Source organism: Terrapene carolina, unplaced genomic scaffold (genome assembly GCF_002925995.2).
Source record: "Terrapene carolina triunguis isolate 2854851 unplaced genomic scaffold, T_m_triunguis-2.0 Scaffold62, whole genome shotgun sequence".
Lineage (NCBI taxonomy): Eukaryota > Metazoa > Chordata > Testudines > Emydidae > Terrapene > Terrapene triunguis.
The window spans coordinates 33,011,210-33,038,155 of record NW_020664413.1 but is presented as its reverse complement, the minus strand read 5'-3'; the positions used below and the strand labels follow the sequence as shown (position 1 = coordinate 33,038,155).

General features: G+C 39.2%; 1 protein-coding gene across 1 annotated transcript in view; it reads left to right on the top strand.

The window, feature by feature from the left end:
- Positions 1-26,247, top strand: part of GRB14 (growth factor receptor bound protein 14) — a 65,678-nt gene extending 39,431 nt beyond the window's left edge. The window contains exons 5-13 of the mRNA XM_024204704.2: positions 8,371-8,511; positions 10,779-10,889; positions 11,081-11,176; positions 11,871-11,951; positions 14,690-14,806; positions 14,900-14,969; positions 15,059-15,146; positions 20,231-20,324; positions 26,032-26,247. Coding sequence (XP_024060472.1) covers positions 8,371-8,511; positions 10,779-10,889; positions 11,081-11,176; positions 11,871-11,951; positions 14,690-14,806; positions 14,900-14,969; positions 15,059-15,146; positions 20,231-20,324; positions 26,032-26,178 — 945 coding nt within the window. The 3' untranslated portion in view covers positions 26,179-26,247. The remainder of the gene's footprint in view (positions 1-8,370; positions 8,512-10,778; positions 10,890-11,080; positions 11,177-11,870; positions 11,952-14,689; positions 14,807-14,899; positions 14,970-15,058; positions 15,147-20,230; positions 20,325-26,031) is intronic.
- The last annotated feature ends 699 nt before the right edge of the window (positions 26,248-26,946 follow it).

Here is a 26,946-nt window from a genome sequence, read left to right as displayed (position 1 = left end):
TGTGTGTGTGTGTGTGTGTGTGTGTGTGTGTGTGTGTGTGTGTGTGTAATTTCTGAGGTTTAAAAAACAAACAAACTGAAAAACAGAAAATTAATTCTATGGGAATAGCCACATGGGACATCAGCAGGTTTGAGCCTTTAGATCCACTTCACAGACCTTTGCTAGTAGAGCTAATGAAGTTACTGATACCAACAGTAAGCTGTCATCCTTTGTGGGCTAGCCACTAGAGCAGGATGAAACATACACTTTGCCAGAGGGTTTCACAGATATTTGCTGACAATAGAGAAATGTTGAGACTCTGGAATCTTGAAGAATCTCCCCTCAAACCTGACCCCTTTTGCCCTGTCCTCTTTTCTCCCCCTTATCACCCACAGCTCCTTGTCTCATTCCTATTTCTCACTCCTCTGTGCTCCTCACTCCAGTCCCCATCTCCTGCTCTGGGCTCCTCAGCAGAGCCTTAGTCTCCTTTATCCCCAATCTTGGCTTTCATTCCTAGTCTCCCTCCTAGGCTCTTTGCCCCAGTCTGTCCCCACTACCCCTTGCTCCTCGTTTGATCTCCGTCTCCCCCACCCTGGCTCCTACATCCAGTCTCCTTGACCTCCCACTCCCAGTCTCTTCTCAACCCACCTCACTTCCTTATCCCAATCTACTTTCTTCACTGCCCTCCCCACTGCCTTCTGTCCCCTCTGTGTTCCAGACAGGCTGCCATACTGCCTGGGCACCAGCAGGGGGAGCATTGCATGTCAGTCTCCCTGGTCTCAGTTCTGATGCTTGGTGCTGCAGCATCCAGGAGTGGCAATTGCAGGGAAAATCCTGCTTACCACTCTGCAGCTTGGGGCTGGAGCATGCCCAGTTCAGATGGAATCTGGAAAGTTCACTTGTCAAGTCTCTACTGAGCATGTGTGAGCTGTGTTTCCCCCCGCCCCCTCTCCAAGATTTATAAACGGAGGTAGCTGGGAGTTATTTGACAAAACATTTGTTTTCAGAAAATGCTACTTTGTCAGAACCTAAACTTTTTGTGGAAAAGTTTCTCAGGGGATGGGGAGAGAGATGATTAGCTAAAAGCCCAGTGGATAGGACACTCACTTGGAATGTAGGAGACCCAGGTTCAAGTCCCTGCTCTGAATCAGCCAGAGCAGCAACTTTGACATCCCATGTCACTGTTCACCAGAATGTTAGCTTTTTGGGGTGTCTTTCTGGTTTTTCATAAACATTTTTGATAGGGCTTGGTTTTGCCTCAATGCAGAATGGGAAAACCTCTTTCCACCCAACTCTGTTTATAACCTGGCCAAATCTGGGCTGGTTTTCCATGGGAACAGCAAAGGTGACTTCCTGCCAAATTTCACTTCCCTGCTCCAAAGAATGAAGGCATTATAACTTTGCAACAAACATGGTGAAATGGTTTTAAGATGGGCAAACCAATATATTTTTCCATAACCTTGTTCGGTGAAATTGATGAACTACTTTTGCAGAAAGGTTCCAAAAATATTCCGCCTGAGGCAAATAAAGTTTTTGGCAAAGTTTGAAGCAACTGAAAACTGGGCTTTATAATGGGAGTCGTTAGGCAACTTCACCTGTTTACTGTGCTACCAGCTCTGCCTATAATATAACTAAGTCCAAAATGTTATTTTTCAGTTAGTAATTTTCAAAGATATTTCCAAAATATACCCACAACTTGTATGCTAAATGTGCACATATAACCCCCCATTTGTGTCTGCATTATCACCAATTTGCTTGCAAGAGGGCATGCTCACAAATTTATTGGAACATTTTTGGAGGCAATTCTTAAATATTGACCAATAGTAACACACATGGAGCAATACGGAAGCTTTCAACACCAAATTTGATTTTATGGGACTGAGTTAAAATCTGAGCAATTAAGTAGAAATTTAAAAGCAGTCTGGGTACAAACTGGATACAAAACGGGGTACAAAAAGGCTCTAATTCAAATCTGAAAGTTAACAAAAGAAGCTGGCTTTCTCTTAAATTAATCTTCATCCCATTTCTGTGAGAGTCAGGGTCTCTGCTCAAGAAGCAAGATGGTGCATCTAACTTTAAGGGCACTGTTAACACTTCTAGCACTTCAGATGTTTCACTGTAAGTTTCGGGGATATGTATGAATAAGTTTATATAATGGGAAACGTAACTTTAGGCCTAGATGTTCTTACGCAAGAACATCCACCTCTTCTAACTTTCCTCTTCCTTGGTTTTTATGTTCATTTCAGACATTTGAGTTTGCACCCTCCTGTCATCTGCTGAATTAATTTCTCTTTACATAGGCTTTATGATGTCCAAACCAAGCTATAAATGTCTGATACTGTTGTATACTAGAATCTGTAATACACAATGACATTTTACACCAATGATATTTACAGTTCATTTGCTATAAATCCTATCATATCTCATCCCTATAGAGTAAAATAAATTGAATATTACTGCATGTTATGTAACCAACCCATCCTTTTTTTGAGAGGAATCCTCTAATTTTCTGTACTTTTTATCCAATGATACTTGGCTCCCTAATAAAGCTTTTCTTTGTCATTGATGATTTCTTCCAGCTGTAATAAACTTTGGTCTTAACTTGGTTGGATTTTCATCAGAATATGTTTATCCATCCTACTATCTTTTACAACTCCATAACCTGAAGAGCAGGTTATTCTTCTCATTGTCTAGGATTTTCAGTATTCTTTCATCGTGGCAGTAATGATTTTGTCTGATGCTGTTAGTCACGATGTGTCTTGCCATGCAATCTTTTGCTATCCTGGGAAGAAAAAAAACAGATGATTTAGTCATGCCTCATTACAAGTAATGTTGTTGTGAACTACTTTAAACTGATAACACTAGTATGGGTGCAATGTTGATTGTTAAAGCAGAGCTTTGTATTGCTTTCAGCAACGTTGGCCTGCTGTTCAAGGAATGATGTTTTGGTTATCACTTTGTCATGCGTATCTTCCTAGTGAGAGGATAGGTAGAAGGATACTAAAATGGGGGGGGGGTCTTATGGGGTTTAGGAGCCATTAATTGACTCTTCAGACAAAATGGGCAAAGGTACTAAAATTAAGAGCTAGTAGGGAAAGGAGGGGAGAGAGATTCTTCTCCACAATCTCCATGAAGAAAATCAACAGCTGGCCTGTACTAGAAAGTTAGATTGACCTAGCTGTATCATTCAGGCATGTAAGCCCCAGAGTAGACAATGCTAGGATGACTTAAGAATTCTTCTGTTGACCTAGCTACTGCCTTTGAGAGGTGGATTTACTGCAGCTACTGAAGAATCCCTTCTGTCACTGTTGTAAGAGTCTATACCACAGCACTGCTGCAGTGCAACTCTTTCAAACTCTCCTAAAGCCTCCCTTTGAAATTGGTCTGTAGGATTAAATTACAGCTTTAATATAGTCTTTTTATTCACTATCACATGTGCCTGAAAAATAATGTATTTGTATGTTTACGTTATTCATCTTCCTCTTTGTCATGTGCCGTAAAATCTTCTTTGCCTTGATAATATCTCAGACACTTTCAAGTTGAGATTAGCACGTCTTTGCCTCAAACTTCTTGCTTCTAGAAGCCCGCATTATTTGATATTTGTGGGCTCATCAAGCAATGTTCAAAACCAAAAGCAATAAGAAAGCAAAATTAGCGTTTCCTTCTTTTCACTAATCAGAATTTTTATGCCTCCTTCAAGTGCACTCTTGCATAATAAATATCACTTATGGCTGCTGAAATGGAGCTGTATTGTGGAACAGTGCCTACATTGCAATGGAGATGTTGGTCCCTTCAGCTGTGAGCAATGCTGGAAAACTGTTCACATAAGCAGCTCTAGGCCCTGATTCTGAGACTGTTCTGTGCATGAATAGTCCTGTTGATGGGACTATTGACATAGAGGACCCTGTGTATTCTGCAATTCTGTGGGCAAAAAAAAATTTTACTGAAGAATTTGACCTTTGCTGGAGTATTGTGCTCCACAATCTTTCCTTTTCATTTAAAATGTGTGTTTAGCTCTTACGGCCATCGGGCAAATCTCAGAAAAATGAAGAGAATGGTAATTAAAGCAATGTGCCTGTCTGAATCTGTAGCAAGGCTGGAACAATAGCTCTGAGATACAAACTGCTCTAATATAATTCAAGGCTCTGTGGGCTCAGTGATTCTGTAGCCATAAGAATTTAGCATATTTCCGTGGGATTAGCCATTTTTCTGCAACCAGGTGCCTGATACTTTGTTCTGTCTTCCTGCTCTCCTGGATTCTGCCTGCAACTTTTTGTCTCCAGCTTTCCCTACAAGAGGAAGTTAATTGGCTCATAGCTTACAGATTCTAAGCTCAGAAGAGGCCATCGTGATGATCTAGTCTGACCTCCTGTATAACACAGGCCATTGAACTTCCCCAAAATAATTTGCAGAAAAAAATCTAATCTTTATTTAAAAATTGTCAGTGATGGAGAATCCACCGTGACCCTTGGTGAACTGTTCCAATGGCTAATTACTCTCACCATTAAAAATTTACTCCTTATTTCCAGTTTTAGTGCATGCTTCTTGCTCTGTGACATGAAGCCATCCTATTGCTGGGATGCTACAACAGGCGTCCAACATTCAGACAGTGAGCAGGGAGCGCCAGAAATACAAGTTCATCAGCTAGACAGCTTGGAGAAAAGCACAACTGCCAAGACTCTGGAGCCAGGGAGATGAGCCACTACAGCTAGCTACAGCATTCTCCTTTCCTTTCCACACAGGAGGGGAAGGTGGTTCTGACCTGACGGCCTAGAAAACATTGTGCATAGTCCAGGCCCATGGTGTGGAGATTGCCACACAAAAAAAACACATCCTGAAATAACCATCATAGAAAACAATAATTTTATTTCAGTATTTATTGCTGTGTGTGTTTATGAGGGTGTAAATATGTGGGAATGAAGGGTATTGCATGATAGAATAAATGTAATATTGCTTCAGAACATGAGTTTCTGATACACAATATGCTGCAGAGTGCATAAAGTTACATGTCTGCTTAAGACTTTACAGGATCATGGTTATAGTGTATAAGACAAATTACTATGTTGTTAGGAGAACATACCGTATATACTCAATTATAAGCCGACCCCCCCCAAAGATGGATAAGTAAAAATGGAAATTTTTTATGACCCATTCATAAAGAGATGTTAAGAGTAACAAGAAGGGTTTCTTCAGGTATGTTAGCAACAAGAAGAAAGTCAAGGAAAGTGTGGGCCTCTTACTGAATGAGGAAGGCAACCTAGTGACCAATGATGTGGAAAAAGCTAATGTACTCAATGATTTTTTTGCCTCGGTCTTCACGAACAAGGTCAGCTCCCAGACTGCTGCACTGGGCAGCACAGTATGGGGAGAAGGTGACCAGCCCTCTGTGGAGAAAGAAGTGGTTCGGGACTATTTAGAAAAACTGGATGTGCACAAGTCCATGGGACCGGATGCGCTGCATCCGAGGGTGCTAAAGGAGTTGGTGGATGAGATTGCAGAGCCATTAGCCATTATTTTTGAAAACTCATGGCGATCGGGGGAGGTCCCGGATGACTGGAAAAAGGCTAATGTAGTGCCCATCTTTAAAAAAGGGAAGAAGGAGGATCCGGGGAACTACAGGCCAGTCAGCCTCACCTCAGTCCCTGGAAAAATCATGGAGCAGATCCTCAAGGAATCAATTATGAAACACTTAGAGAAGAGGAAAGTGATCAGGAACAGTCAGCATGGATTCACCAAGGGGAAGTCGTGCCTGACTAACCTAATTGCCTTCTATGATGAGATAACTGGCTCTGTGGATGAGGGGAAAGCAGTGGATGTGTTATTTCTTGACTTTAGCAAAGCTTTTGATACGGTCTCCCACAGTATTCTTGCCGGCAAGTTAAAGAAGTATGAGCTGGATGAATGGACTGTAAGGTGGATAGAAAGCTGGCTAGATCGTCGGGCTCAACGGGTAGTGATCAATGGCTCCATGTCTAGTTGGCAGCCGGTTTCGAGCGGAGTGCCTCAGGGGTCGGTCCTGGGGCCGGTTTTGTTTGTTGTCTGTATTAATGATCTGGAGGATGGTGTGGACTGCACTCTCAGCAAGTTTGCAGATGACACTAAACTGGGAGGCGTGGTAGATACACTAGAGGGTAGGGATCGGATACAGAGGGACCTAGACAAATTAGAGGATTGGGCCAAAAAAAAACCTGATGAGGTTCAACAAGGACAAGTGCAGAGTCCTGCACTTAGGACGGAAGAATCCCATGCACAGCTACAGACTAGGGACCAAATGGCTAGGTAGCAGTTCTGCAGAAAAGGACCTAGGGGTCACAGTGGACGAGAAGCTGGATATGAGTCAACAGTGTGCTCTTGTTGCCAAGAAGGCTAACGGCATTTTGGGCTGTATAAGTAGGGGCATTGCCAGCAGATCGAGGAACGTGATCGTTCCCCTTTATTCGACATTGGTGAGGCCTCATCTGGAGTTGTGTGTCCAGTTTTGGGCCCCACACTACAAGAAGGATATGGAAAAATTGGAAAGAGTCCAGCGGAGGGCAACAAAAATGATTAGGGGTCTGGAGCACATGACTTATGAGGAGAGGCTGAGGGAACTGGGATTGTTTAGTCTGCAGAAGAGAAGAATGAGGGGGGATTTGATAGCTGCTTTCAACTACCTGAAAGGGGGTTCCAAAGAGGATGGAGGTCGGCTGTTCTCAGTGGGGGCAGATGACAGAACAAGGAGCAATGGTCTCAAGTTGCAGTGGGGGAGGTCTAGGTTGGATATTAGGAAACACTATTTCACTAGGAGGGTGGTGAAGCACTGGAATGCATTACCTAGGGAGGTGGTGGAGTCTCCTTCCTTGGAGGTTTTTAAGGCCCGGCTTGACAAAGCTCTGGCTGGGATGGTCCTGCTTTGAGCAGGGGGTTGGACTAGATGACCTCCTGAGGTCCCTTCCAACCCTGATATTCTATGATTCTATGATAAACCGATCCTATAATTCGGGGTTGGCAAACTTTGGCTCCCGGGCCATCAGGATAAACCGCTGGTGGGCCGAGACGGTTTGTCTACCTCGAGCGTCCACAGGCATGGAGGTAAACTTAAGTAAACGAAGTGTCCCAGCCTACCAGCGGCTTATCCTGATGGGCCAAGACAACAACTGGTGGGGAAATTTGGGGTGGGGGGAGAAGCTGGGGGGTCAGATGAGTAACCCCTGTGCTCACCCGCCACATGACCCCACCCCTTGCAGGGACTCCACAAAGAACTCCAAGATGAGAGATTTATATGAGGGAAATGGATTGAGAACCCCTGGCCTGGAGCTGAATCTGTTTCTTGGGTTGAATTAAGAAGTGTTCCAGTATCTGATACAATTTCTTGGGCATTCTGTCAAATTTTCAAAAGGCGTGATATGTTCCTTTAGAAAATTCAATACAAATAGCAAGGGCAGTGCATTGAACTAATAAGGAATGCTCTTTATGGAGTATATGTACCTTTATCTGTCTATTAAAGGCCAATTCCCTCATAATAAATGGTGTTTGCTTCTCTGTGGCTTCAATGTTTGTAAAACTATAGTGTCACGTTGGCACAGAACGTTGTGGTAACATACTGTGTAGATATCTGCAAACTATCCTAGGGAATAACAAATTTTTACCTTGTCAAGGACTTGGAATATTTCTGCCTAATGTATTTGCAAAATAATGCAGCTAAATTTTTTTTTCTCTAGGAGGAAGGCTCTTCTCCTCAGGGTTTGAAATTTAGCTTTGATTTCAGGGTCACTTTATGCGTACTTTAATTTTCAGTCAGTGCTCAAAGTGTGCATGTTTGGGTTTTTGTGTGGTAGAGAGAGGGGTTGTGTGTAGAAGTGGTGATATGCTCCCTCACCCCAAAATGATGGCATGTGCCTACCTCTTATAACCTTGTTTCCTTTCCAGTGGTTTTTCAGCTGGCAGGAGTTAGAATTGGGAGATATGGCATTAACCCACCACTTTTAAAAACAGAACAAAAACAAACAAAATACCCTAGAGCATTATTTTAAATTAAACTTACAAACTACTGCCATGAATATCTATCTGAACTCTTCAAGTTTTGTAGAAGGCTGTTCTTTCTTTCAGGGTGCAAGAACTTGGGTTTTATATTTTATATGGTGTTGTTTATTGCCTTCTCTAAATTTCTGATGGATCTTTGAAGGATTAACCTCCTCCTTTAGTTACCAGAAACTTTGTTCAGTGTCTTTTATGCTGTTGTAAGTAGATGGTCCCACTGTTTTGAGGCATGTGTATAATTTTCCATTTTTGAAGTGTGTATTTTCACCATTTAAACATTTAAATTTTAGTATAATGTTGGCAAAACTGTTGAATAGTATGTTAATAGAAGAGAGAGCTGGCTTCAGGTGGATATGCAATATTTTGTTTCAGATGTTCCTAAGTTCCAGCACATATCCTGAAATTCATGGTTATTTGCATGCAAAGGAGCAGGGGAAGAAATCATCATGGAAAAAATTATACTTTCTTTTGAGAAGATCTGGCCTGTATTTTTCCACTAAAGGGGCATCAAAGGTAAGTCTAAAATATGACAGAGAACAATAAGCATAGGGCAAGCGTGTATTTTCATTTGCAGTAGTTTTAACCTAATTTTATTTCAATCCATGGTAATTAAAGGAAAAAACCTTGCTTCCCAATTTCCTGTTCAAATGTTCATTCTAAGGATAAAACGTGATTGGTGGGAGTAAGGATATATAAGAACAGGGCTTCAGAATAAATTAGAATCTCTTGTATAAACCTGAGTACTCTGGCCTAACAAATCTGGTTCATTCTGAATATATTAATTTAAATTTATTTTTCAGTCAGGCAACACCAGAGCTCTTTAAAAATAAATTCTGCATTTCAGGTCTACTAGCTGAGAATTCTGAAGGGTGAGAACATAAGCAAATGTTAACTGTTGTTCCTGAATGTACTATTTGGACCTGTCTTTCAGAGCATTTATTTATTTTTAAGCAAATGAAAGGAGAAAATTTGCGGAAAAATAATTTGTAGGAAATTTTTTAGAGCGCCTCAATTTTTATCATGACCCTCTGTATCCATACCTCCTCCCTGCTTTTCTTGTTAAATTTTTTTTGTCTGTACTGGAAGCATAACTATTGACACCTCTGTTAAACAAGGTGCTTTGGAGATGAGAACTTTTATGTAACCCACTTAGAATAAAGATTTTGTTAGTCTGAACTTCTGTGTTAGCTGTCAAAGTATTTCCACAGCTGTCCTCATTTAATTGAGGACACAAAGAAGCAAACAAAAGAAACTTGACTGGTTTCAACTTGGGGAAAGGAATTAATATTTAGAATGGGACTGGACAGTAATTGCTAAAATATGTTGTTTTCTTCTGATGTGTTTTTAAACAAGGGAATTCAAAATAAACTGCAAAGTGACTTCAAAAGTTGTTACATTTTAAGATGTAATGAATCATTAAGCATTATGGCTTATATCTCATGTATGCTTTTCCAGAAATCAGTTCACTGGTGCTACATATTTTTCTCACAGAAAACTGAAAGTTTGCTTTTTGGCTTTGTCTAGTTTTGGGCATTTTCCTCTGCTGCAGCAGGTAGAATGTTCAGTGACCTTTTTCTGGATTTCTTCAGTCAGTTCAACTTCTACTGTCACAGTATCAGGCTGCCATTTGGAACAAGATAAGAGCTTCAGATGAGTGTAGTTATTAGTATTTAAAGAGGCTGTCTGGCTAAAAGGGGAAGCGCTCAGTGTTTCTCTCCCTGAAGATGTTCTGTGTAACTTACTCTTTTTATTATACTTTTCCTAACTTACTGTTAATTTCCTTGTAAAGGTAAATTGCAAGTTTAATTTTTGTAAACTTCCTCAAGCAATGTGTTTGGTATTTTTATTTACAAGAGGAATGCTATTATTGTATCTTGGGGCACATGCACAGAATGTAATTTAAGATGGCTATACAGTCTCTCCCTCTCGCTCCCTCCCCCCCCCCCCCCCCCCCCCAAAAAAAAAGGAACAAGCAGCTCCCTTCAAAACAAACAATTCCTCCACTCAGCCTCTTCACAAGGAAATGCTGGATGACGAGATAATCATCACATTATGCAGTCAAGTTTGTGTTTTAAAATGGAGTAAAAATTCCTGTTTCTCTAAAAGTATGTGGCCAGTTGGTGTGACATTTCACACCAGGTTAGTTTTTTATACCCTTTTAATTTTCTATGTAGTGTGGTTTTGGTTTCTCCTCATGCATTTTTAATAGTTAGGATTTAGGCTCCGCCTGAATATTTTTCTTGCAAGGTTTGCTTTTCACTGTTGAGTGATATCTCAAAAACTACTATCTATCAACACAAAGATTGTTCGGAAGTTAGGACTTGAGGAGATACGATGCAACAGGGAAGGTTTTAATTTTTGATTGAGGGCTATATTTTGGCCATTGTTCATATTATATATGAAAATTTATGCATTGTGCACAAACCTTATTGATGGAGGCCAGGTGCAAACTAACCTGATTAATAGGGTTGGGTGCATGCAAATCTGATTGGATCAGATGTATATAAGCCTCATAGATGGAAAGCACATAACTTGACTGATGGTAAGGGCCTAGGCACATGCAAACCTGAGTGGTTGATAGGGATGTATTTTTAGCATAGATAGATCTATTTTTTTAATATGGATTGTAGTGTATTTCCAAGAGATATATTTATCATGTGTTTAAATTTACTGTATAAATATTTATATTTTCTGTTTTTCATATAGTTATTTATTATTTCCTTCATTGGTTTATAATAAAGTAAAAAGGGCTAATTGTTTTATATTGCTTTTCCTTTCAGGAACCAAGGCATCTGCAGTTTTTCAGTGAATTCAGCAGTAGTGATATGTATATGTCTTTGGCAGGCAAAAAGATGTCTGGAACACCAGCAAACTATGGATTCTGCTTTAAGGTACAGGCTTAATATTTTGATAGATATATGCTAAAGCAAGCTACAGTTCTTAGGTAAGCTTAAGTTTCGATAAGATTTTAAAAAAAGATTCAGCTGTCTATTATAAAATAGGAGAATTAGTGGCTTTTATTTCAACAGGTATTATCTGCAAGATATGCATTAATGCTAAACAATGTGCTGTGGCCTTCTAGCCTAACAAAGCAGGAGGAGCCAGAGACCTGAAGCAGCTTTGTGCAGATGATGAGCAGAGTAGGACCTGCTGGATGACAGCAATTAGATTACTTAAGGTAAAATCTTCTGTGAAGTTAATTTCTTGCTAGTAATTTACTATGTTAAATGCTTTTATATTCTGAACTAGAGAAGCAAAGGTTACTTGTAGGTTTCAGTGTAATAAAAATCCTTAATTTTGTACACTGTGGGCTCTTTTTGACTTCTCTCAATAAAGAAGATAGACACTGAATTTCCAGTACAGTTGAAAAAGCTGGCACTGCTGCTACTGGTGCTGTCCCCGATTTATGATGCAAGAACTTATTTGAGTGGTAGAAAGAGTCTGCTTTTAGTGGCAAGGTAGGCAGAATGGGTCATATAGTGCCTATAAATGGCTAGAATTAACATACATGTAAGTTATTTCTTAAGAAAATGAAAACTGTAGCCATTTACTCATTCTGGCCAACTTTGTGTTTGAGGGATCAAAATTTATACATTCCAGTTTTGTACTTAGAGAATTCTCTTTAAATGTAGTGTCAGAAAACCATAATGAAAAATCTATTTCTAAGGCAAGGATTCCTATTGTCTGTGCAGGCAGTTCTATTTTTAAATTAATGTAATTAAGCTAATAAAAATCAAAATCTTTCTAAATGAAATTCATTGTATAGTATTCAGGAGCTCCTGTATAATTTTTATTTAATACTTCAAGGTGGTACTACTAAAATCCCCACAATAACTTAATAGTGATAAGGTATATTGTTTTTTTGGTTTTAGTATGGAATGCAGCTGTATCAGAATTACATGCAACCATATCAAGGTAGAGGTGGCTGCAGTTCTCTGACTATATCACCTATGGTATGTACTGTAATAATTTATTGAGCAAGTAAACTACTTAAAATGGAACCTATGGCAGAAGCAATGTAACCCATGTCTGTGATCCTAGAAACGTTTATGCGTGTGCTTAACTTTAAGCATGTGAGCACTTACCAAAATCTTTCGGAACAATGGTCAGCTGCCCTTATTGACATTGGAGCTGGAGGTTGAGCCTTTACTGATTCCATGCACTCCCACTGTGTCTCTTTCTGTGCCAAGTGGCTCTTGGTGCAGGAGAGAATCTAGCCCTGTATTTGCATCATGCTTGAGCTACGGAATATTAAGCAATTCACCAATCAGTCCAGCAGCACTCTTGAAAAATGACGAATATAAATGATCAAACTGAGATTGAATATGCAGAATATTCTCAGTACAGAAAGCAGTTAATTTCTCACATCCCTGAATCATAATTCACAGCAGTTTCAGCAATGCAGATCCCATTCTCTAAACTCCCCTTTTATCCAAACATCGCCTTTTATCCAGTCCTTGTTTGCACCTCTTGTAAAAGTTTAAGCAGATTGTAATTCATTGGCCCGATCTTCAGCTCAGGGTATGGCCCCAGGATTTGAAGTTACTCAGTTGTGATCTCTGATGAAGTAATTGTAATTAAATGTTTTTGATAGGAGTAGGCTGTCCTAATACCTATTATTGAAATCTCTTCTACGCTGAGTTCTAAAGTAATCTTTCTAGGGTTGTAACCGAATAGGACTATTTTAAGGCTAGATATTTTTGGTTAGGAAGCTTTAACTGCACAGGCATATCTTTTTGTGCTCTACACATTGCTTCAAATTATAGAAGGATAGGGGTTTTTCTATTTATTTATATCCCAGTGCCCACCAATGGTTGTTGTGGAGCTACTGTACTTAGTATCAAGCTCAATTTATAAACCTGAGTGCCTAAGATACAAATGCTTGTGCCAACTTTGAGTCTTCCTTGTCCATGAATCCATGTTTACTCAGTTACATGAAACATTAAATTACTTCCCTTTTGCAAACCTGACCCTCAGAATATTTTATACAAGAACTTGCATGTACTGTGTTTATGCTCCTTCATAACAGCCAGGAGTTTAACAAAAAGCACCGAAGTAGATCTTACAATCAGTGAAGGCATACAAACTAACATTACTCAATTTCTCTTAGCAGTCCCACAAAAACTTCTATTGGAAGTTTAGACTGTGAAGCCTAGTGTACAGTCACACATACCCCAAGTATTTAGCAATTTTGGTTGAATTTAAATGGCATGGGGGGAGGGGAAAGAGATGGGGGAGAAACAAAGTAGAGTATAAGAATCTTTCTCCAAGGGTCTGAAGAGCATCTCAATTTCCCCTCCTGGTTTTAGGGGTGTTGTAAAGGGCTTTTGAACAGAAAGGAAAGTGCCAAAGCCACACAAGACAAAATAAGATTGTTATTGGTATCCTCTATTCCAGAACGGCTTGATGTCTCAGAAAAATAAGGCTCTTTGGCTCTTTGAGCACTAGCAGAAAAATTCTTGCCTAAATATGGTTAACTTCAGCCTGTACAGGCTGGCCATACTATGTCCACAGCATTGGACACAGATGAGTCCATGCTGAAGTGTGGAGTTTAATAGGCTTTCCTACTTGTGTAGTAATGTGGGCTTCCTGAATGGAATAATCTCTCTTCTTTCCCATACCTCATCTCAGCCTACCCATTCACATGGAACTGAGCTCATTGAGTTGAATAGCACTGTTATGTTTGAAAGAGGTCTGCATTGTGAATACCAAATTATATTAAGCAGTGCGTGTTTAGCCGTTTTCAAAAGCTGTAATAGTAGGTAGGCCCATCATATACCCACTCTTAAATTTAGATGGGTCCTTGGAAAAGCTATATTTTCACAACTGTACTGTAGTAGTCACATCAGTGTATGATTTAACCATCAAAAAGGTTGCGTTGTTTTTTAATGATTTGCAGTTTTCTTTAATAACTCTATTCAGTGTGGCCATTGAAAAGGAAATTGCATCTTTGATGGACTTACCCTCTCTCTTAATGTATTTGAGTTACAGATCAGTGATGGAATATTACAGAATTGTCTTGGAAATTTTTAGTCCTTTGGAAATGGTTCAATGGGTGTGGTGGTTTTGTGTGTGTGTGTGTTTTTGGTAACAGTATTTGAGTTTCAGGGAAGTTGAAATTACTTCTCAGCATGTGTGAGTACAGTTATTTTGTAAGGATCTAGTTTTATAGCATTGGTGAGACCACATACTCCAGTTCAGACCTGTGGCTTTTTTGGTGGATGGAGGCTATCATTTGAAGTAAGCAGAGCAAAAGTTTTTTTGTCCAGTGTCCCATGACAACCATCGTAACTAGCCATAAATAGTAAGTTGAGATAGTTTAGATCCACAACCTTAGCTATAGCTGGTGAGGACCAGTCTTCAGTACCTTAAGCATCTTCAGACCAGGTACTATTGGTTGCAGTGATGCAAAAATAAGACACATTATAAGTCTTACGATACTAAGTAGCCATTACCTTCTCCTTCCTCCCACATTTATCTTGCCAACTGGCCAAACCTTAGTTCAGCTGGATAGTCTCCCTTGAAGAGAATTAGAACTACAAATGTTGTCCAAAGTGAAACAAATCTTGGTTGAGAGGAGAAAACCTTGCAAAAATTTGAAACACAACTGGCAAAACATAAAGTTTCAAAATAAGGTGCGTTCCCCCCTCCCCCTCCCAAAAATCTGAATTCCCCTCTTTTTTTCCCCCAGAGGAGCATTTCAGAAAATTCCTTGGTAGCAATGGACTTCTCAGGACATAGAAGCAGAGTTATTGAAAATCCAACAGAAGCCCTTTCAGTTGCAGTTGAAGAAGGGTTAGCATGGCGGGTATAAACACCTTTACTTTTTCAAAGTATTTTTTCTAATTTTATTTTCACACAAAAAGCTTCGACACATGAATTTTTTTTCTCTTCCACTCAGAGAAAAGGGTGTTTACGACTCAACACACATGGAAGTCCTACCACTTCTCAAAGTGCCACATCCAGTGTAGGTATGTGTGAATTCATTTACAGCCCCAGAAGAGACGCAATAATGTTTGATAAAACAATTTTATTAAAACAATGATCTTTATTTTTCCAGCTATACATAGAACACAACTGTGGTTTCACCATAAAATCTCTAGGGATGAAGCTCAACGACTTATTTTACAGCAAGGACTTGTAGATGGGTAAGCTGATTTCTTTTCTTAACTTTTTTGGGTTGTAGTTATGGTCAGAAAAATAACTACATAGAAACATTATTTGCTTATTGAAGGGTTTGTGTCGTGATATCTGCTTAATGGAAATAAAATAAAAACATTCATATTATTTGAGCTATGGGAGAACGAGTTGGATTGCATTAGGGATCTTTCTTGAACAATAAAATAGTGCTCTAAAGCTCCGATCCTGCAGTTGAGTGGATGGACTGCTGCATTTGCACAGAGCCATGTTGAAATCAATGGGCTCTGGATTGGCACAACAGTCTGTCATCTACACTGTCAACTGTAAGATCAGGGCCTAAAATTGGATTCCAGCATCTCTTACTAGTGATGACTCAGAAAACATTGCTTGGCTTTCATACCATCTGTGCGCAGTTTACAAATTACAAATGGATTCTTCCAACTGCCAGTGCTAGAAACTCAACCTCGGATTTGAAAGTAATTGAGAGAGAGTAAATGTTGAACTTCAGGATGAGTCATTTAGTCTTCTAATGATATACTTTAAATATTTAAAATATTTATTCTCTGAAAAAAAGTACAAAGATAATGTATATTTCATATTTATTTGTCCAAATTTTAATATTTGATTGCTTCCAAATCTCTTCTCCTGCCTTGCTGTAATACAGTTGCATTTTGTGGTACCTTTTTTTAAAGTTTAGGGCTTCCTAAGCCCCATAATTCATCTGTGTAAGTTCCCCTCTTATTTTGGCCTCCCTGCTGGCCTTCCAGATATGAACTCTTATCATCCATCTAACCTATTAGATTGGGCCACCACTTCAAATCTTTCTGGAGCTCAGAATAATGCTATTGGAAACCCCTTTAGATCACTGATTTAACACAGTTTCCTATATCTGTCAGAAAGGGCTGCACAAAAAGTGGCTCACAGTGCTAAAAACATTTTCCATTGTGGAGCTCTGAATCTCAGCTGCAAAACCAAGAGCTCCATCCTCCTTGAATTCTGTTCACTGCAATGATATTAGCAGCTGGTCTAATAAAGGGAAGTAAGATTTCTAGTAATGTACCCAGCAAGTAATGTTTCTGAGGTATGCAGATTTAAAGTTGCAAAACTTGCTTTTTAAATGAAAAAATTAAAAGAAACAGTGGATTGGGGAGCAAAGAGCATTTGAGCCTAGAAAATGACCCAAAGTTACCTCTGTACAATGTTAGTGTGTGATAATACCCTGGTGTCTATAGAGAGATGTGCATTGTAGTTTGGTGGGAGGGATCTTGTTGAATAGACTGTCTAGAATTATTAGAAACTGGTAGAACCTGTAATCCATGGACTGGCAGCTTGTATTGAACACGGATATATCTGCCCAAATTGTATACTAGACATTAGCGGTAATGGCACCGATAATACAGTATGTGACAAATGTTTCACTTGCTTAGTTGTCTGAAAAAATGAACTACCACCTTTAATGTAGAGGCTTTGCATGAGAGTAATAAGATGTTCTATCTGTATAGTCTTGCACATGTATCAGGCAAAATTCTCCATTCCTTATGCAGAGCCTTGGTGGGTGTCAATTCAAAGATAAGTGTTCCAGGCAATGAAACCCACTATGTAGATGCAAACAGATAATAGGCTGCTGTTCTAGTATGTGTCCTGATAAACAGTGTTCATACTGGCTTATAAAAGAGGAAAGTTAATAGTTTAACAAGGGCTATTATGTAAAGGAACTGCAGCAGGCTGATAATGGTGCCATCACTTGAAGAGAGTGCTGAATCTAATTACAGATAGCAACAATTTTAAAGCATTTTTTGAGACTCATCATGGTACAACTGCTTTCTCAGGGGATGAAGGGAATACTAATGAGTCACAGATCTAATCTCCAGTAATTTTACTAACTTGTCTATTTTCTGGAAAGTTTGTCTGTGAGCACTGCATGTGTCTATGCTGTTTTTTTCCCCAAGTTCTACTACATGCCAAGTTTAGGTGAAGTAGTGCAATAATAATTTTAAAAGCATTTGGGGCTATTTTACTTTTAATCCAAGTTTACATGTTTGTTAGTTTCTCTGTGGAGCTTAGGAAATGCAACAAATAAATAAAATACATTTTATGACTGATGGGGGGTGTGTGTGTGTATTTATGTATGTATGTAGAGAGAGAATACATACTCTGGGATGTTTCATTTTGGATCTACTAAATTTTAAGCAATGATATTTGCTTTAAAGCATGGCAGAAGCTGCAGCGAGATTCTGGTTATGATATTTGACTCTTAGTGGCTATTTGAAGGCTTTTTAGTTAATAAATTGCTGACAGTCAGGAATTAAAAAAACTAGGCTTCTGATGCATGGAAAGGGTAATATCGTTGTCATCATCGTCATCAAAGAGCCCAGTTCAGTATGCATCTGGTCAAGCGGGGAACTTCTTACAAATCAGGGTTATTTGGGCTTTGGCACCCAAGGTACGTGTGTGTGTGTGTGTGTGTGTGTGTGTGTGTGTGTGTAGGTCGGGGGGTGGGGTTGATGGTTTTTAGATATAGGGTGGGCTTAATGGGGGAGGATGATGGGTTTTAGGTGTGTGTCAAAAACTATATCCCTGGATACTTTTGTTTGTTCGTTCATTATGTAAGCTTTAAAAGCTCCTAAAGCATGCACAAGGATAGCTTAGGGTTGAGGGACACCATCATCTAATAGGAAATAATCCACACTTAACATGAAAACAGAGTTAGGAAAGGCTTTAACTAGTTTTAAAAAATAAATAATTAACAAAACAAAGGATGAGGCCCAATAACAAAGAGACAAGGCTGCTGAAATGAGTAGGCCTTATGATGTGCCCTAAAATTAAATTATGAATATGAATGCGTTGGCTGAGTCATGATCCTCCTTTCCAGCCTCTTCTCTTGTGGTCTGATGTAATTACCCATAATGTTTAATTTGGACAGTAGGCTGCTTAGGATGGGGGCCTTATTTTGAATATCTGTAAAGTGCCATGCTCAAATAATGAAATTGTTTGTATGTTTTCCAGACCAGTTTGCCCGTCCTTAATGTTAATGTTTGAATTATAAAATACCATATGATTTATGCATGGGATCTAACCATAGCCTGAAAACTTTTTTGCACAGCCCTGGAAAGGGCAAAGAGATTATTTTTAGGCCACTAGATGGTGTGGGAGAGCTTTTTAGAAAAGTCTAAGTATATTCATCACTCTATATAACTCATTTAAACCCAATTAGCTACTTTTACTGGTATAATATATGCATAGTTGCCAATATATGTATTTTTTTTTCTCCCCATGGACATGTCTCCAAATGAGCCGAGCATGAGGGTTCTGAGGTCATCCTGGTGAATTTTAGTTTATTTTAATATAAAATGATCAAGGACTTCAGAATTGCTAACCCTAGATAAATCCTCCTTAATGGTTATTATAACAATACCTATACATTGGGGATTTACATTAATGTGTAGCAGTTTGGAGGCCTATATGAGCCAATGAAGGGCCCTATAAGCTTCCTATCATCCTCTTTTCCCACACAACTTTCCTTTCCCTAACAGCCTCTCCTTTGCATGTAATTGTCTGATAGAGGGTGTGTGTGTGTGTGGGGGGGGGGTCCAGTTGCTCACTACCCTTACACCCTGCCAGCATGTGCATGGGGAGGATAGAAGACTATTTCTCATTCTATTGGTGACTATAAAAGGCAGCCACTCATTTTCTCTATCCATGTGGATTTCTCCTTCAATGGATTCTTTCTTCATTCCCCCCCCCCCTTTTTTTTGGGAGTGGTTACCCCTCTCTCAGTTCTGTATAATTCATCCAGTCCAGATTGTCTCCACTCCAACTGTAGCAACTGCTTTGTTCTATATCTTTAAGCTATTCTCCTCTGTACATATTCCAGCCTCGAACCTAAGGATTAATTGAAGCAGCAGAGGACACGGCTATGCCAGGTGCTATTCCATCCTTTCTGCATAGCAGTTCCTATTGCCAATACTGCTGCAAAATCCCCCCAGCTGCAATAGTGCCCAGGACAATGGCTGTCAGAAAAACTGGTCTCGAATGGCATTTCAAATCTTCGAACAGCCCAACTAAGACTGGGTCTGTTGATAGTTAAGAATATTTTACTTGAGCTCTTGCAATAAAACAACCAGTAACTTGTAAGCTTGAGAGTTTGATTCTGAATGGGGAATTTTCCTGCTCTACAGATGTTAATGTTTGTTGTATGCATATATTTGCCAGTTGTAACAATCTGGCCAGCATAAAGTCTTGTACCATATCTCCTATAAACTTTCCATTGAACCAACAGCTTGCAAAGTTAGCAATCTTATATGCATTTGCTCTTATGCCATATGAGCAACACTCACATAGATTGGGATTTTCAAAAGCCCTTAAGGGAATTAGATGCCCAAATTCCATTGATTTTAATGGGAGTAAGGTGCTTAATTCCCTTAGCGTCCTTTGAAATTTCCAGCCATACTATTGGAAGATTTAAAGAAACAAGTAGCAATGTATCAAGTGGACTATTGAATATAGAAACTGAAATGTTCTCCTTCACTCTGAAGTACTTTCTAAGGTAAAATTTCCATATGTCAATCTACTGGTGATTTGGTGCCTGTGGCTTCTTCTGATAAAAATAAATAAGTTTTTACAATTCCAATGTGAAAAATCACAGGCTGCCAATTCTTAGCATTCTATCCCTGTATAATTTGTGATTTTTGGTAGCTGTCAAGATCTTGGTCAAAACTTTGCTAAAAGTGCAAACTCTTACACATGTTTTTATGTCTGTGATAAAGAGCTACACCTAGACATTGACATACAGCAGCTGTTAACTTTAAATACTTTATATCTATCATTGTGTAGATGCATTTTTTTCACATGAGACAGTATTTGATGAAATAGACTATTTTAAAGCTTGTATTTCCAATTCTGATATTTTCTCAAAACATATAAAGATTTAAAGCAGAACTCTTGAAATTAAACTTTGGTACAAAATTGGTTGAATTATTTTTGATGTTGATACTGTGTTTGCAATTCATTACAGTGTTCATCGGAAAGCTACAAAAAATTTCTAACAATTCAACATGAGCTTACTTTGAAAATTCCTAATCTCTCTCCCTAGGGTTTTCTTGGTACGGGATAGCCAAAGTAACCCCAAAACGTTTGTATTGTCAATGAGCCATGGACTAAAAATAAAGCACTTTCAAATTGTACCAGTAAGTAACACTTGTTAATTTGTATATAATTGAACAGGCATAATAGTGTGCCATACTTTTGAAGATATTTTTTCTGGTATATGGAAGATGGTAGATATTGGTACTACAGTATTAGACACTAGAAAGGCTTAGAAAAACTTGTCTCTCACCAACGGAAGTTTGATCCAACAAAAGCTATTATCTCACCACCTTGTGTCTCTAATATCCTGGGACCAACACAGTTACAACAACCCTGCATAGATAGAATTAAACATTTTATGGAACTTGCTGTTTAATTTGTTATAAGATTTGGCAATATTGTTTGGGTTTTGTGTGAGCTGTCCTAAGATGAGGGCAAGTCTATTTTTCAAACTAAATAGAAACACCTCTTATGGGATGAAAATGTTTTATTTTCGAATGCCTCTCAGCTTCCTGACCCCACACCTTTTTTCCTTAAATTTCGGTTAGATGGACCCACCTAGGTTAGAAATCTTAGCCACAGGCACTCCCTCTGTTCAGAGCAGCTTCCTTCATGTCTCAGGGCCCAGTCTTTTTGATTCAGTGCCCTGTGACCCTTCTGATCCCCCACACTGATTATCAAGAAGCTCCCAGTCAGCACCTAGGTCCAGTACAATGAGTAGTTATTTAAAAAACTCTGCTCACATATATAAAATGTTCTCCTGATCCCAAAGGGTCAGCCATGTTACCAGGTCAGTATAGGTTTGGATCTTACCCAAAACACCACACTGCCAGCCAATCCTTTAGTGTCTAAAACTAAAGGTTTATTATAAAGAAAAAAGGAACAACAAGAAGAGAGATGCTAAATGGTAAAGCAGTCACATACATACAAAAACATCACAGTCTATCAGGTTCCTAGCAGTATTGGTGAGTTTGCTGCCTTGAAAGTCCTTCTGTAACAGATGGAATGATGGGTCATTGAGTCCTTTGTTCAGAGCTTTGTTTGTTGCAAAGTTCTTCCAGAGGTAAGAAGCAGGAATTAAGACAAAAAGCAGAAGGTGCAGCTGCCTTTTATCATCTTTTGCCATGCAGCTTGATCTCCTTTGTTCCAAACACAAGCTGCCTAGCATGTGGCCTGGAAGCCTTAGAGTTCTGTTCATAAGCATGCCCCTGCATGCCTTGCTGAGTCATCAGGTGTATCCCTTGCCTTCTCTCAATGGGTCAATTGTATAGCTGATGTCCCTGAATGGGTTGTCAAGCAGGGTAGGCAGTGCTAATGCCAACCTGTCTGGGGGTGTCACCCAGATGCACAGCACAAGTTTGGAATACAGACATACCATCGAGATAAGTTACAATACAAAGGTGATACAAACACATTAAAGAGATTATAATACGTGGCAAATTATAACATTTTTGCAGATACCTTACATAGCATATCTGGCATAACCCATTGCAATTTTACAATATTAGTATTTTTAATATCCTAAAGTGTCCCCCAGATTCCATCCAGCCTCAGAGGCCCCATTTCCTGCCTCATGTTGCCTTGGTGTATCTATGTACAAGGGCCAGTAGGGTGGATAGGTATTCTCACTCTTCCTCAGTGTACATTCACTTTTTGGTTAAAATTGATCAATTACCTGGGGTTAATCTTGAAATCTCTTGTGGGTTTACTGAAGTACAGCCATATTTCCATTACTTTCTCAGTGAAAGCAATTACATAGCATGTGATGCTCTTGACATGACAGTGGGGTAATCCCATCCATTCCACTGACTCTGGAGGCGGTATTAAAGTTCTTCCACTTTCTTTCCATCCTGCCTTGTTGAAATATATTTTCAATGCCTGCTTTAGCCCTAGTGCTTTGCATTTATCTAGGAGCCACAGCTACTATTTCTCTTTCCAAAAAGAATGTCCCTCCCAGACTGTCTTCTACACACAATCTCCAGGCCTCTTGATAATTAGCTTCCCCTGTTGGTTTTTTCAGGGGATTCTTCTATTCTGCAGGACTGGGCACTTCCCCAAATGCTCTTTCCCTTGACTCACTGGTGCTCAGTGGCTCCAGTGAGAGATTTCAGAGGGCCACCATTTGGTATTTCTGTGCTTCACCCTGCTCCTGTAGCCAGCATCCTAGAAACCTTCCTCTTTGCTGCACAATGGAGCTGAAACACTTCAGGGGATTCAGTAAATCTGATCTAGGTGCTTGAAAACCAGCCCGTAACCCCTTAAGCATTGTGAACCATTAAGCAAAGTCAGTGCCAGGAGAAAAATGTCCACAGTTTTGCACTGCTTGGCCAGCTGGGGTGGTGGTATCTCTGGCCTAAATAGTTCAAGGACATGACTCTTGGCACCAGTGTCTTTCCTCTTTGGACCCACCCTGTGTTCTCTATAGTCAGGGCCACTGACGATGTACCTCCGTATCCAGTTATTTCTATCTGTCCTTAGATCAGATGGAATAGAGTTGAAACAGCTTCTTAGATTCCATACGAAAACTGAATGATTCAGTCCCATCAGGATGGCACCCCTTTGACTTGCCAACTTCAGAGACTACCTCCTCTTTCCCCTACCAGGAAACAGGCCCCTAGTTCTTTAACTTCTCCTGTGCAGGAAACTTCAGTTACTCTTTAGAAAGTTCCCCTTCCCTCTGACCCAGAGATGACTCTTCTTCCCTCCTCAAAAAGCCAGTAATTTCTCCTGTACCTCTGCAGGTTGCTCTGCCAAACAGAAGCACTGTGCAAAAAATACAAGTATTGTTCATCCTTTATGGCTGCTAAAACCTTTCTCTCCTGAAATAGGATCCCTGGTGGAGGAAGAGGAAATATCTGCTTGGTAGCATTCGCAGTCAAGAGTCAGGCCAACTTGTCCATAGGATGATCTGGAAGATCTCATCACATTTATTCATACCATTTTGGAAATTGAGGAACCTTTGTCTACATCACTTCAATCCAAACAAGATTCTCTTAAAACGAAAAGTAAAAAAGGCAAAGCAGTTTATCCTATTCCGCAGTCACTAGAAAAAATAGTGTAAATCAGAACAATTCAAGCCAGAAAGAGAGAGCACAAGAAACCGATCCTCATGAAAATCGGTCCAAAAGGACAATATTCTAAAATTCTCATCCATTCCAAATATTGATCCCTCCTTCTTATACCTGTGCCAAGAGTGCTTTCTGTGTAGGAAGATATTGATCTCAGTGGATGGAGCAGGGGCCTGAGACTTTGGTGATTTTTTTTTTTAAGACATTTCCCTAAAACACATGATTATTTTAATCCCACACCTGTCCGAAGGATGGCATGCTTCACTTTCACAAAATAGATTTGGAAAGGAGTTGGCATCTATTTTTTAAACAATTATTTTCCCCATCAAATTCTGATGGCTCCAGCATCTCCATTAATTAATTGCTTAGAAGGAAGGATGACATGCATGGGCAAATGTATGGCCTAGTAATCCTAGACAAGGGGTACTTGTCCCTCCAAACTAATTCCTCACCTCAGCTTTTTCCAGGTATCTGGGGGGAAAAAACTGTTTCATTTGTGTAAAAAATGATACAATCAGCCCAGTTCCCACAGATCACTAAAGTCAGGAATTCTGCTTCAGGTTCTTCAGATCCCCAAAGGATTGGAGGTTTTTGCCAAGTTTTAGATGAGTGAAACTTAAATTGATCTGTTAATAATGTCTGCTTTTGCACAAGGCCTCTAGCCTGCCAGATCTGAGAGAACACATCAAATGAGTTCCTGTATTTAATGGACGTAGAGCAGCATTTCTCCAGCTTCTCCAATATTAGCAATTTATTTAGCAATTCATGCGGGGATGTTGCACGATCACAAATGGATGTGTGATTGGAAAGTTGGAAGGGGAAATGGTAGGAGACAATTTCTCTTTGAGATGCACCATCTATGAAAATGTTTGAATGTTCCTTTAAAAAAATAAATCCTTCACTGCTGTATGTTCCATTCCCAATTTATGCTTTGACTCTGGGCCACCACTATCAATTAATCACCATATATTCTGCTCTTCTAATGTCTAGAAAGCTAATGGCTATTCAGCTGTTCAAGTTGAGAGAGGAAGGGGATACAATTACACTAGTTCTCGGACAATCATCTTCTAATAAAAACTTGATCATTCAGAATAACAACCTTGCAAACATGCTGAACATGTCAGATTCTTGGACACTATGGTTTCCTCATTAATCTGCTGAAGAGCTGTGTTTCCCTTGAGGAAATATTCATGCAATTCAGTTCAAGGCAAACATCGGTTTGGGAATAACAAAAAACATTGTTACATTTTAATTCCTGATTAACAAATGCCTCTGCTCTCCTGAATGTTTCAGCTCTGCAATGTCTATCATGTTGGCATGATAGTTGTATGCATGCGTAGAGTCCCATGGATGACTGTGTATCTTCATATTTCTTGCTGGAAAATAGGCATAATCAGACCCGTAGTGTGACATATGTTAACACTTCCTTACCTAGTAGTGTTTGTCCTGGACTGGTGAAATCTGAAAAAAAGGAACTTAGAAGCTGCCTCCAGACTTAGAATGGGTAGGATAACCCAGTAGTTGTGGCCAGTGCAATTGCTGCTTACACTGAGAAACCTTAATTACAGGTAAGAGAACCAATTTTATCCATCCCAGAAGGATGGTTACATCTTTCCTCTGTGCTGCAGTAACTGCTGCTGCAATGTGATCACCATTTTAGAGGCTTCTTTTGTGCACTACTATCCACTGTCGATAAATTGCCTTCTTTCATTAATTGATCAATATTACTGTTAAGTATCAAATGTTTTAGTACCAGGGCTTCAGATTCCCTTTTCTGCTGATTGAGGATATTCTATTAGCCAAAGAATTAGTTTAAGAATTAATTAGGTGATGCAAATTATGGGGCTATTCATTTGTAATAGTTTAAAATTGGAAATATTCCCTGTAAATCTTTTTGTGTGTGTGTGTGTGTGTGTGTGTGTGTGTGTGTGTGTGTATGGATTTTAAAGTTAGCCAAGGTAACCTTACAGTGGGTATTCTCCTCCCTCTCTTTTTTCCTGTGGTTAGCGTGCTAGTATACACATGGCTATCTGGAGCAGCAGGAGTCTCTCTCTCTTTTTCCCTCTCCTCCTGCTCCCCTGTTGCTGCCTCCGGCAGCAATGAACATATTACTGTGCTGCCACCATCGTGGTAACCAACAGTAGAAGGCTCCTGCCTGGAAGCACCTTCTGCAACAAAGGCTACGTCAATGCACAAAAGTAACTATGAATATACAGCCACCCGCTGCTACACAAAATATATTAGGTACACAGAAAATTGAGTATAACGAGCGTAGGGCAAAAAGTAGTTCTAATATGACACCTCTTTGGAGAGAAAGAGAGTATGCCTAAATTCAGATTTCTTGTTTTATGAAGGCTCAAGGTTTTTATGGTTCCAATTAAATCTTTGCATGTGCTATCATCAGATGTTCTTTCTGAATAAAAGCAAAGGCATAATAGGCTGATGTTAGCAATTTTCATGGCCTAATGTTGCTTCCTTTTACCTTATGCATTTACCTAAAATTGACAAGAAGTTAGAGAATGCACTACTTTTCTACTGGTCACTTCTGAATTTGCTATGAATGAACACTAAGCTTTTCCCCTTCCCCACAGACTATAAATAACTCAGGAGCATGAATCTACACAAAGATGTCACAAGGCCTGATTTCATTAAAAATCAACAATGTACATATTTTGAATGTCTGACAAACACTGTAGCTCAATAGTGTCTTGTTATTTTTTGTTTTTTTCCCCTTTTACAGCTGGAAGATGATGGAAAGCTATTCTATACACTGGATGATGGTCACACCAGATTTACTGATATCATCCAGCTTGTGGAGTTCTACCAGCTCAATAAAGGAGTATTACCTTGCAAGTTAAAACACTATTGTGCCCGAATTGCTCTTTAACCAAAACCAAGTTGGTTCACCAAATAGAAAAAAGGAGATGCTAGAACACTTTTCCAAGGCAATTTCCTGGGGGGGAAGTCATTATATTGAAATAGTTGTGAATTTCAGATGCAAAGAAAAGTTTATATGCTCTGTACAGAAAGTACTTTGCATTGTAATTGTCACTGCAAAATAACTTTACAGTCAAATGAACTTCAGAAAAAAATATTTCATGTGAAATTATGTAATGTTGCAGCACTGGAATCTTTTTCAAATGCAAACAGATATTTTTAATATTATGCAACTTTATTTACCAAAATAAAATTGGAGAGTGCCTCCTTGTTAGTAATAGATGACTAATAAATGAGTTAATTGCATTCAGAAATACTCTACACTGTGGAATAGAAATTGTGTGTGTGTGTGTGTGTGTGTGTGTGGAGTATAACATCAACTTTGGGTGGAAAAACTCTAGAAGCTGGATTGTACTTAATTTGTAATAAAACAATTATTTTGCACTATATTTTTAAATGCTATTTTGTGGCTTATTCCATTCAAAAGTGAAAATATTCTGAATTAACCCATTAAAATTACTTCTAATATCTTGACTAATTCTGGATCAGTTGTGTTATGAATTGTACTATTGCTGCTGTAAACCTTTATAGGTTTTCTCTTTTAAGTAGTGACTTGAACCACATTTTATTATACAGATTTGGAACATATATGCATATGAGCATGCATATATGTATTTTGTAGTGCACATAATGTGCATGTGTACATGTGCAATTTTTT